This window comes from Fulmarus glacialis, unplaced genomic scaffold, assembly GCF_000690835.1.
Source record: "Fulmarus glacialis isolate BGI_N327 unplaced genomic scaffold, ASM69083v1 scaffold5848, whole genome shotgun sequence".
NCBI classification, from domain to species: domain Eukaryota; kingdom Metazoa; phylum Chordata; class Aves; order Procellariiformes; family Procellariidae; genus Fulmarus; species Fulmarus glacialis.
In genome coordinates this window covers 73,966-86,542 of record NW_009230034.1, presented here as the reverse complement: position 1 = coordinate 86,542, position 12,577 = coordinate 73,966, and the positions used below count along the sequence as shown (strand labels likewise).

Sequence of the window (12,577 nt, the reverse complement as noted above, 5' to 3'; positions counted from 1 at the left end):
TGTTCCAGACAACTTCCCTTGGTGGGGATTTCAGTGAGAGACTCAAGTATTCTCAACCAACTTAGCTGGACGTTTGTTTTTGCATTGACTAGCCAAAGGCTACTTACTGTATAAACAATTTCAGATCACTTGAAAGATGCAGAATTCAGGCAACAAACATCTGACTAACAGGTGTACATAAGGATTTGAATATATGAATTCCTCAAGATGTTTCCGTCAATAACTTGAGGTCAAAATTCTATTTTTTGTAATCCACATTTATCCAAATAGAGTTCGTTGTTTGAAAATCTGTTTTAATGTGTGGACAACTCTGGACCCAGATATTGGCATTTACTGTTGCCTCAAAAATTTCTCTCCTGTACTCTTCCAACATGCAAAATAGCAGATTGCTCAAAATATATATACATGTATAATGTATATGTATACACACACAGACAACAATTTAACCCTTCTGATTTAGGGTGCAATTTTAATACACAACTGTATTTTACTTTTCTAAAAATAATTTATCAACATAAAGCTTAGATTAGAATATGTACCAGTAAATATGCCGTACCTGAATTTTGCGCTGGGCAGGGCTGACAAGGCTCCCCAAAGGCGTAGTCAGTGCTGGCACAACAGCACTCCGATTTTGTAACTGCACCAGTTAACGGTCTCACACATTGTCCTCTCTTGTAGCCACCATAGCATGTGCTTCGCATATGTGTATCTGAGGAGAGAAATCTCTCTTAATCCTGCCATAGCCAACTATACTGCCATAAATTACAACAAGTATTAAATCTAGCTCGGGTGTCATAAACACTGTAGAATAGCTGTCAAAACAAAACATCTTTCACCATTTCCCTATGCTTTTCACCCACCTATATCCTCACTCTACTCAGGACAGGAAATTCTTCTTCCTCATGCTCCTAAGAGTTCAGACACACAAACTAGTTACTGCATTTAATGACTTAACATGCATTAGTGAACTACTAGGGGAACAACCAATACTTAACCTTGAACTAGCAAGAAGCCATGGGGAAAAGGGACATGGTCTCTGCCATGTTACAGGGACACTACGCACTTGTAACTTGACAGGCCCAGAGGCAGGATCTCAGAGCTATAACCAAGCGTATCTCAAACCTTCCAAAAAAACTCAGTACTGTTTACTTTATTCTCAGAGTTAGAGGACTGATTTGATTTTAATAAGAAGTATTTTCTCTCCCCCTCCCAACTTGTTAGTTGTCTCTGATTCATCAAGGCTAAAATCATCCCTGGTGCAACACCCTGGATTAATCCCACTAAGGCCACACTAAAGCTTTTGTTTTCATTTTATACCTGAAAAAAAGGCAGAATGAGAGAAAAAGAAAAACTTGCATCAGGAAAAGATCACAAAATATGCTGCTGTTAAAAAAAAAAAATCTTTCTTTGCTTGCAAAAAACAAAGAAAAACTCAGTAATGATATTCCAGTGATAAGATTTAAAATGTTTATCTTTTCAGGTTCAGGGGTGACATTTCTCACTTTTTAAAAAGTGGCCCATAATGGCTGTCAGACATATTAGAATTTTAAAAATCAAACACCTCAAACATCTTTCACTTATACAGAAACAGGCAGAAGTGGAAAAATTGATATGTCCCATTTTAAAAACGGGTGAAAGAGTAATTAAATCTTTAAGCTTAGTGACAAATGAAGAATTTTACATTGACAGAAATGGGGCAAATTCTCACCTACTCAAAACTGATACAGCACTACTCACCTCCAACAGCACTATGCTGTATAGTCTACTTGGCCTTGTGATTTGGCCCACACATTTTTTCTCTTTAAATGCAAAGGAAAAGAAAAAAGAGCAAAATGGGCTATTACAGTAAATATCCCTGAGCTGTTAGCATCCACTATAACTACCACCCACTAATCCATGAAAAAATGGTAAATTCTACGTTCAAACTTGATCTATCTACCAGTCTAGCATTAATGCCTTGACATTGGTTAATTGTGACTCGCCACACATTAAGCTTGTCTTACCAACACACACGCGTCCGTCCAGTCCTACTGCAAGGCCAGGGAAGCATTCACATCTGAAAGAGCCATCAGTGTTCACACAGCGCCCGTTCATGCATATTCCAGCTGTCTCACACTCATCTATGTCTGTTGGAGAACAGAATGAGCTTTATTAGAAATTAAATTACATAGTGTTCAATGCCTGGCTGAAACATGCATTTGTGCAGCTTATTTTCAACATATCCTACAGAAAAATATCAAGTGTAAATGGAAACTCGTTCAAGTAAAGGTTTTATTAAGAATAACGATTAATTCATTCTGTGAAATGGAAGAAGAAAATGCAAAATTCAGGAGAAATAAACAGAACAAAATAATTTCACTCTCCTTGGAGAGTGAAAAGGGACTACATTTTCCTAACTTGTTCCCAAGAGGTACATATTCCGATTTAAGGGTCATTCAGGCAAAAATATAATCAGAGGAAGGAGGAAACTGTGACTGCTAAGACAAAGGACTTCTGTAGTGTGTAACAGGGCATTCCCTTTCGGTGTTAACAGTTTATGCTGTAAGAAATCAGTCCAGATAGCAAATTGAATCTTTCACCCCCCTCTACCCCTGCCTTCACAGGGCCACCAAATAATTTCCCTTCCTCCTGCTGCGGGTTCAGTTTTTGGAAGTACTGAATGTGGAATCTCAATGTCCACAGTTAGACCCTGCCCGCATGTAGTGTGTCTCCGGTGATCTGCATGACAATTGGGTTTTCCTATCAGATGCTCATTACAGCCCATTTTATAAACTTTCAATGCACAGACTGCACTCCAGCCTTGAAAGGAATTTGTTAATGATTTGAGCCCTGAGCAACTGCCGAGCACAAGCTACCATCTTTGCCCAACAACAGTACATTGAACAATAGGGCCCTTAGCAATGAAATACAAGAATGAAGCCTTATAATATTAGGCTATCACAAAGGGATGTCAAATTAGTAAAAAATTATATAGGCTGTGTATCCTGTTAATAATAAGATCATTCTCTAAACACAGAGAGCATGCCATTATTTTATAAGTGATAAAGAAAAGGAGTGTTTAAAATATTGTTTGGAAGTATGTATAACCTTTATAAAATAATCACTTCATAACAACTCTCCATAATATATACAAGAGACAGTGTGTGTGACAATTTCCTTTTTTCTGACCTTAAAAGGGCAAATTGAGAGTGAAACACCTCTGTGTTTTACTTCGTTTGTGTTGTTTGGCGTAAAACACAGCTTGTATGATCCAAGATTCCTTTTTCAAACTGCATTTTAAAGAAGAAGTTATATTTAAGTACATTCATTTCTACTTCACCCTGCAATCTTTTTTTCTGTTTCAGACAAATCTTAAATGCTTTTCCCACTTTAAATTTAGTCCTTACTCAGTGTAAGTAAAGACAGAGTTGGGACTTCAAAATGTGCCCACACTATTTAACAGTGTAGACAGTTATTTTGTTAGACAATACTGAACTCTTTGACAGATACAAGTTCTCCTTAACACAAAAAAAAAAACCAAAACACCAAAAAAAAAAAACCTTTCCTTTTTTAAGGTTTCTTAAAGGAAAGCAACCTTAAAACTTAAGTAACATTAAGGAAACAGAAAGTCAAAGTTACTTTTTTTCCTTTTCCTGTAGTTAATTTTTAAAAAAGATTTTGTAAGCTAACAAGAGGTGAAATGTACAATCCATTTTATTTTGCACCCATTTACAAATGTGTTGAAAATACTGTTATAGATGTTTTATAGAAAGGTAAAATGGGTCACTTTGAAAAGCTGAAAACCTGGCTCCAGTAAAGATGGGGCAAAAAGCCTCTGCTTTTACCAGGGCTGAGGTTCTACCCAGTAAGTTAACTGCACATGCAGGCATAAAGTCCAAATTTCTAACCTTGACAAGGCTCCGCTGTCTTCTGTGGCAAAAGTCGCCATTTGGACAACTTCAAAAATACTGACTTTTTCTGACTTTTGCCAGAATACCTCAACCTGGTTCTAGAAAACCACCTAATGGACTCGTTCTCCATATCCAATGAGTTTTTGCCTTTTCTGCTTAGCTTGCTCAGTAGTGCCAGATGGGTACACTAAGTCCTCTAATTTTAATCAGGAAAAATTTACTCAGACTACTAAACTGCCACTTTCAGTTGCCTTGCAATAGCTTTCAATTTGGGGGAATTCCTGTTTGGTCTAAAGATGAAACAATGTATGGAATAGAAATCATGCTTTAAACCTGTGCCTGCCTGATGTAAGTATTTTTGAAAAATTATCAGCAAATCATCAGCAAAAGAAGTTGATGGTGAATAAGTTTAGTATGTCTTGTATTACAGGGAATACACAAGACTATGGTGTAACATTCTTTTTTGGCATATTACTTCATAAAGCCTGAGTGGAATTTTTTACCAGACAGCCAAGCATATGCCCTGTACTTATACTTAAATTCCAGTTTTATGGAACTGTGTCATTTACAGTATCCCCAACTTTGGGTTAGAAATTCTTCATAGTTCAAAATTCAGCTTAGAGTGCATCAAATGAGATATTTATAGGAGCAATGTATTGCACACTGCAATTCTTATGTTCCTTTGTTGATCCCCTAAAAAGTTTGGCAAAAACACATGTTCAATTCCGTATCAAAATCGCTCAGGCAGGTAGCCAATTCGCTGCAGAAATGTCAGTTTGTGCATAGACACATTCCCAATATGCATGAGCACTCACTGCATGTGCAAGCATGAGCTTAGAGTTTAAGCTTGTGTAAGATCTCAATGCATTCACTTCACAAACAAATTCAGCATATGCAGTGTGAACAATGAGTGTTTCAAAGGCTAACCGTTCTGTAGGACAGAAGTCATTTACTTCGTACGCGGTGTGTACAGAAAGGACTCAATAAGGATAAACATTAAAATGTACAGGAATTGTTAAAGATCAATCTTTTAAACTTTTACTAACATGACTAGAGACATTTACCAGAGAGTTGTGCTCTCTCTAGCCACTACATTCCTGGGAATTATTTCATGATACTTTGGGCAAGTGGAAAAGAGACAAATATGAAGTTGGGAAAAAGTGTAATTTGGGTGTCAAGGTCTCAAAATCTGGTTTGATTCTGACCCAATAGCAATTTTAACACATAATGAATGTTTGCATGCTCATTCATAGAGAACAAGGCTTACTGTAAGTGTTGAAAAGCAGTGGGAGAAATCCTTCATTTTACTATAAAATCTGTTCCAACTTCCAGTAGGAATCAGTTGAGTTGCCTGCAATTTTGGATAATTTTCAAACATTCTCCCTTTGATGCACAGGAGTAACATTTCTCTAGGGCCAGAAACCCCTTTTTGGCTGTATCCATACTCCTGTTTAGCCAGGAGGCATGTAACAGAGGCTGTGAAGTTGAGTATCATTGGTTTTTAAGTAGTCTGAAGCAATTTACATACCATCGTCTTGGATGGCATTTCAGTGCACAGACTGATGTAGAAAAAAAGAAAAAAAGAAAAAATACCAAAAGATGCTCAAGGCAAAAATCAAGACGAGCATTTGGGCTGAGCTTGCATCAGTGAGTCACATCCCTACTAACGACACAGAGAGCAGCCAGTGGTCTTTGGCAACATGACTGGCTGATGTGCCAAGGCCTGATGGGCATCGAGTTCTTCCCTGCCAAGTCTGAGACCAAGTCTCACTGCCACCTCACACACAGACCAGCTGGAAAATAAGCTTTGGCAAAGCACAGACATACACCTACCACTTGGAAAACAGGTAAGAACAGAAATAAAGCTGATTGCTCTAAGTGCGTGAAGGTTGCAGCCAACACAGCCAGTAGCTTTAAGCTCAGGAGACACTTGTATGGATCTGCACATTTGTTCATTTGAGAAACTAAAGAACAATTCATTCTCCCAATCAAAACAACCATATTACAAAGCAAGAATGGGGTTGTCTCTCATTAGAAATACATGATTCCCCCGCTGAAGGCTGGGTAGCTCTGTCCTGCATAGCTGGTGCAAAAGTTATCAAATGCAAGAGAAGTTCCGGATGTTTTACTGGATTTATTGGCCTGGTTTGGATCTAAGTCTAAGTCTAGACACCATGCAATTCAGATCTAAGACTGATACAGTGTTCAAGAAGCAACAGGATCCAAATTAATTCACCTTTCATGTCAGTAACTCTCAAAACCAAATTATTTATTCAAACATTTACTTTTGTTATTGGTCCACAACAAGATGCTGCTGTGTAATCCAGTGTGACATTCTTTTAAATTTGCCGAAGTGTAAGCAAGCACTTTTTCTGCCTTGATTCCAAGAGTTAAAAGATTTTAAATTTTTCAAAAGAAAAACCGTAAGTAACTTGGCCCAGTACTTGTTTATTCCTTATTCCAACTTCTGCTTTGTGCCTATAAAACTTGTTGAAACATGAAGATTTATACACACAAAACTTCCAGTTCCTGATGGGACTGAACGGAAACTCTGATGACATAACTAGCAACCAGAACGCTGCAGTGTCTCCCACAGGGGGTACTGCTGAGCTAGCACAGCAAATGGAAAAGACAATCTTGCTGTGGTGCTCATGTCTGCATCTCGGTCACACGGGGTGCTGGGCACTCCTCAGAGATACTGCATTGACTAGGAACACCCAGACAGGAATGGGAGAAAAACCCAAAGAAGGCAATGAGCCAGGATGTTTGGGTGGCCAAAGGCAGAAAACTTTAAAAAGTTAAACACAAAAAGTGAGATATATTGGAGCCAAACTGCAGAAGATCTCATAGACAAAAAACCCTGGAGTTTAACTAGGTCAGATCACAGAGTCCTTGATCAAAGTATATTTCCCACTGGCTGATTAGGGCAGTTGCTCAACACTGTGGAGAAGACTGAGTACTGTCTTGCACAATGACAAATCATTCTAGCTGAATAAGAAAGCATATCTGACAAGAACTCTGCCCAGTATTTCTTGTCCCCAAGGATCACTGTAAGGAAATAAGGCGATTCTTCAAGCTACCAGAGGGATATGACTCACAAACTTTGGGAACCCATAATTTATTGTGCTCACCTCTGCAGTAACGCCCATCAGATGCTAACTGGAACCCTGGTTTACAAATGCATTTAAAACTGCCATCTTCATTGATGCACATCCCATTGAGGCACATGTTCCTTATGCTGCATTCATCCATATCTGAAAATGTACATAACAGACATAATGCTCATAGTGTTTAAGTAAAAGAACTCTTACTAGTTATATCCAAAAGATAAACCTTAATTTCTTTATTAGTTGTCAGAGGTATATGATAATCAGAAACATACGATGAGACATACTGCACTGTCCTAGAGGATGTGTTAAAGCAATGATTTCATTTTTTCATAATGAATCATTAACATAGAAAGGTATGCATCCAAAAAGAGCAAAGAGAATGAAAAACAGATGAGAAACCGGACAGCTTAAGAACTGCCAGTTGGTAAAAACCTTAAAAAAGTGAGAAAGGTATGTAATTGAAGAGGGTTTGCAATCTTGATGTAAATAGAAGCTAAGTTAGAAGCAGCCTCCCATTTGGAGTAGTAAACACAATTTTATGTTACTAAGAACACTTGAAAGGGGAGGAGTGGGCATTTGTGTTTGGAGTGAAAACTTTTGTAACCTCCACTGGATGAGTCTAAGATTTATGATGTGAGAGACTTCCCAGCACTGTGCTCAAGCATGCATTCTATGGGCACTTTCATCATCAACTTCCATTTAAAATAAAATCTACCCCTTCCCTGGATTCAGCATGACAGGTCACACAGTAAGGTACTCACTAACCATAGCTTCATACTAGCATTATTCATCCTCTGACCTAATGGCATAGCATGAAGGATTCAAGTAGGAAAAGGTGGAGGTCCTAGACACTGCTATTCTGAACCCTGCACAGTTACTCACACACAAAAAAAAAACTCAAGAAAAAAAAAAGGGCAAGTACAGAGACTTCTGTGCTTGATTTGAGTAAGCTTTTATATCATCTTAGTCTTTATTTCATCCTGGCGCAAATGAAATCAGTTTTGGATGTTACATCCAAAAAAATCAGCGCTATTTACCAGTTTCATCTAGAGGACTATACACAGTTACATTAAGGTATGGCACAATGCCAGTGGTCTTTACTGATTAGTGTGTGTGCACATGTATTCCTAAGAACAAAACTCAATGCATTACAATGCCAGAGATGAAACTGTTTCATAAGTGGATGCAACAGACATTCTGGCAACATATGCAATGGAATTAAAAATGTTTTACCAGACTGCCGATGTCCTGGTTCTTATTACTATTAGCACATGGTATTTGGTGGGAAAGGAAGAAATCAGAATCAAGTTTTTCCCCAAAATATATTCATTTCCAAATATATTTAGTCGATATAGTTCCATAATAAGATATTTTAAAAGCAGCTTACAGTGCTAAACTGTATCTAAAAAAGAGTCAGGAAAAACAGAGTCTTAAAATGTCTGTCTCTACCAAGGATTAACAGAATCACTACTAGCACATAAAATCACTGGATCATAATGACATTACAATATATTCGGAATCGTGCTATTTTCCTTAATATTGCAGCTGTCTTGGACAGAAATTACACTTCTAGACATGGTGTGTTTTCTTTTTACTTACAGGCTAAGTCAGACAAAAATAATTTATGATTTTAAAAAAAAAATCGTGTATCTATCCCAACCAGGAATTTTGGCATTAAGTCTTTGAGCTGAATCACTGAGATAATATTCTGCCAAAAATGTTTCTAAGAACACTGCTTGAAATTCCTTTAACGTATGAATAGATCATTGGGAACCCTCCCAAGGACCTTGGGAAGCATGATAAAGAACATTCTTCTTTTTCCCCCTTTACTAAAGGTCTGGGAGGTAGGAACACATCAATTATGTTTACAAATTTTTCTTAAAACAGTTTTTATGGGTCAGACCAGACTGCATCTACATAAAACACATTGCTAGTCACCCAGCAAGATCCCATAAAGCATGCTGTTAAACACACAGTAAAATCAGGCAGCATGTGACTTGTGCTCCGTTTTAAAATGTACCACTCCCATCAAAGAAACTGCATTTTGCGATAGTGGTATGTGCTATTTCTCCTGCTGGACAGACATCCCGTTGAGAATTGCCAAGCCAAGGCTCCAGAACTGGCTGCAAAAGACAGTTTACTTGCCCTCCCAGATACAGCAAAAGGTATTTAGAAATTTGACTCCTTCCCTTCCCCCCCACCAGAGGTCCTTTTCATTGACATGAATAACCTCTTGCAAGTGTAATTACTGATACAGAGTAACTTCAGAGAAGTCTTACCTTCACAGTTTTTTCCATCAGCTGCCACCTGAAAGCCAGCATTACACACACAGTGAAAACTGCCATCTGTATTTATGCATCGTCCATTATTACAGATACGACCATTCTGTAAACATTCGTCAATGTCTGAAAGCCAACCGAAAAGAAAAATAACATTTGGGGGTTTTTCTTTTTTATACTCAAGAGGAATGTTTCCCATTTCTGCTTCCCCTAGGTTTTTAACCCTATATGGAAACAATATTCACCTGAAAAATGATTTCTTTTCATTTCCATAACTGAATGTTATGGGGGTGGAAAATGTTCATCAGCTTGAAATTTCAAGTTGCTGTGAAATAATTTCAGTGAACATTACCCTGCAGCTTGCTAAAACAAGAATCAGACCCTCTCAATTGTTTTTTTTGCATTTTTGTTCATCTTGAAAACATTTTCACTGAAGTTTAACTTAACAATAGCTACTGAAGGAAAGATGGGGGAAGCTTGTCTTTTGCTGCTGCTTTGTAAGATAACAGGAAAGTTCGAGACTTTCCCACCTCAGAAGATATTTCTCCTGCTTATTTTATATTTGAAACATCAGCTCCTCATTTCCCTCTCTCTGCAGGAGGTGCTTGGCAAGTGCTTTGGAGGACCTGAATAGTGATATCACACAAGGCTGGCAGCTCTCCCTCTCCTCCAAACGAGGGGAGAGGAGATGCTGAGACAGACTGTCTAGACATTTTTCAGATTGCTCAGTGTTCTCCATCAAGGCCTGGACCATCTCCCAGAGATTCCTGCACACAGGGGACTCTGCTCACAGAGATCTCAACCAGCCCATGCAGACCTATCTATCGTGCAACCATGCTGTCTTCCCAAATATCCTGGGTGTGCCCTTCCCCAGGCCCCCTCCGCAGAAGTGCATTGCTGTGCTTGAGGAAGAAGCGGAGCACAGGGCATCCTCCCAAATGCCCTGCTCTCTAGACACCTATGTGAGGGTGAACTGATGCCTCTCAAAATTGTGAACCTATGTTTGCCTTCTTAGCACCACAATAGTTCTGGGAAGCTGCTAAGAAATCCCTGAAAATAACTGTTTTGCAAGCAAGCAGGCCAGCAGAGGCAAGAGCTGCTCAAGTGACAGCTTACTGCAGTGGCAGTTTGCAGCCCTCTTGACTTCCAGCAAAAGTGTACAGGCTTAACTGATAAAGGAGCATCATCAGTCAGCAATGCATGAAAGTGAGTTTTCTCTCTGCTCAGTCCCTTTCCCCTCACTTTTGTGGTACTCAGTTGTACCTGAGCCTGGCTGCAGCTACTCCACCAGCTTTCTTCCTTAGGACAGGCAGAAATGCTACAGCATCTCAAGATTTTTCTAGCCTTTTAGTTCATTAGGATTTGTACTTTTACACATCTGATGCCATCTAAATCATGGTGCAGAAATTAACACAAAATCTCGTTCCTTTCGTACACACAGGTGACTGGGGACCCACCACTAGTTTCTGTTACATTTCTAATTTTCACATTATGAAACATCATTGTCCATTTTTTCCCCCCCCTCATAGAAACTTGCAAAAATCAAACCTCCCCTCTCACTGAAATGTCCGTAATTGCTGCCACCTCCATGTAAGGTCTGACCTCCTCCTCTCAGAAATGTCGGGTAAGCACTTAGCTATTAAAGCTTTGACTCCCATACATTCTTAGCTAATCATCATAAAATTCCCCTTTTTTCTGAGCTCCATTTTACATCCTCTCTTCTGCAATTGAAAAGCATTTTTTGTCCTGATCACTAATCACTAACCTTATTCATCTATGTCTCCAATTAACATACTCATTCAGCCAAACTCCTGTTAGAATTATACGTGATCCTAGTAACAGCTGAATCAGTAGCTTGCAACACAGACTGCAATGTTTAATCAGTCACCTATCAGACTCATCATGCAGAAGAAAACCCTCCCCTGGAACCTCAGAGCAAGGAATAAACACCTGGTTATTATGGAGACTTCATTTTTCAAGAATGGACATAAGGAAAACATCTGCAAAAGCGTATCAGCACAGACACATTCGTGTATGCAAAAAATAAAACCTCAACATACAAAGTAGTCATGCGAAGTAATTTTACAGCAAATGCTGATTTTGGCAGGCACCAGTGCTATATGCATATTTTGCCAAATGCACCCCACTAGCCTTTTTCTTTTCCCTAAACTGGTCCTAAAAATTTCTTCAGAAAACAAAGATTCTGCACACCATAGCATTTTCTGAACAGTCTATCAAGCAAGCACAGTTGCCATAGACTGCAAAGGAACTGCTAAGTGACCACACTTTAATGCCATTAAGCTACTGGGCTTCTGACAACCATGTGTTTGTGTAATGAATCAGTCAAATTAAAAGCGTGTGACAAAAATGACTCATGAGTAAATTCATCACCGCTGAGACTCCACTTCAGCACTCCTTCACCACTAGTCAGCTGAACTATGAAGATGCTTCTGCAACATGGCTGTTTGGCAGCAATTAGGTCAAATATTCCCAGCAACATGCAGCAGTGGTGCTGGCTCTGCCTGTCCTCCTGGATTGGAGTAAGTTTCTGTACCACAAATACCTTTCTGATTCACAAAGGGAAGAAAAAAAAAAAAAATCACACACTAATACAGTTAGCTTTCTTCTGGTTTTTTGGAAACTCTCTGCTTCAGAATGAGCTCAAGGAACCCTCCTCTTAGCGCAGAAAGCAAAATATGAAGACAAGCTGGGACTCTGAGCATTCAAACATCCTGTTTCATTTAGATGCTTCATTTCTTATGGAATATCAAAGTAGTCATTCATTCTCCTGCCAGACGTCTCTCATTATGACTCAACTATAAAGGACTGCAGCCACCTTTACAGTCAAATTCCCACCCCAGGACAGTTTGGGAGCTACAGAACCCTGACAGAGGGCTGACCGCTGAGGAGCTACACGTTCCCCACTCCTGTAGGAAGACAGGATGAAGACCATCAGGACTATTGTTGAGCCTGGTCTTCAAAATACCAATAATGGGGATTCTACAGTTTCCCCAACCAGACTTTCCCAGTGCTTCGCTACTTTTCCATACCTTATTTAAGTTTTCAATGCTCTAATTTATGTTGATTTCTTCCTCTGACAGTGGGCAGGGACAACACACAGGCACAGTACTCTTACATTTACCCACTGGAAGACTTATCTTTCGCCCCACCTCTCTTAGTCTTTTAGCAGTCTTTTATAGGTAAAGGGTTGCCCCAAAGAAGGGATGTTTAATTGTCCTTGAGATCCCCAAGAAGCAAAAGAAAAAAATGTCTCAATAATGAAAGAGAGGGAGGGAAA

The 12,577-nt window shown here is 39.1% G+C and overlaps 1 protein-coding gene across 1 annotated transcript in view; it reads right to left on the bottom strand.

The window, feature by feature from the left end:
* The window catches only part of LOC104081352 (fibrillin-1-like), a gene marked incomplete at its 3' end in the record, with an annotated part of 96,680 nt that overhangs the window by 21,168 nt on the left and 62,935 nt on the right, over positions 1-12,577 (bottom strand). The window contains exons 13-16 of the mRNA XM_009584068.1: positions 9,280-9,405; positions 7,022-7,144; positions 2,004-2,126; positions 557-709 (exon numbers count right to left, since the gene is read on the bottom strand). Of these exons, the coding sequence (XP_009582363.1) occupies positions 557-709; positions 2,004-2,126; positions 7,022-7,144; positions 9,280-9,405 (525 nt within the window). The remainder of the gene's footprint in view (positions 1-556; positions 710-2,003; positions 2,127-7,021; positions 7,145-9,279; positions 9,406-12,577) is intronic.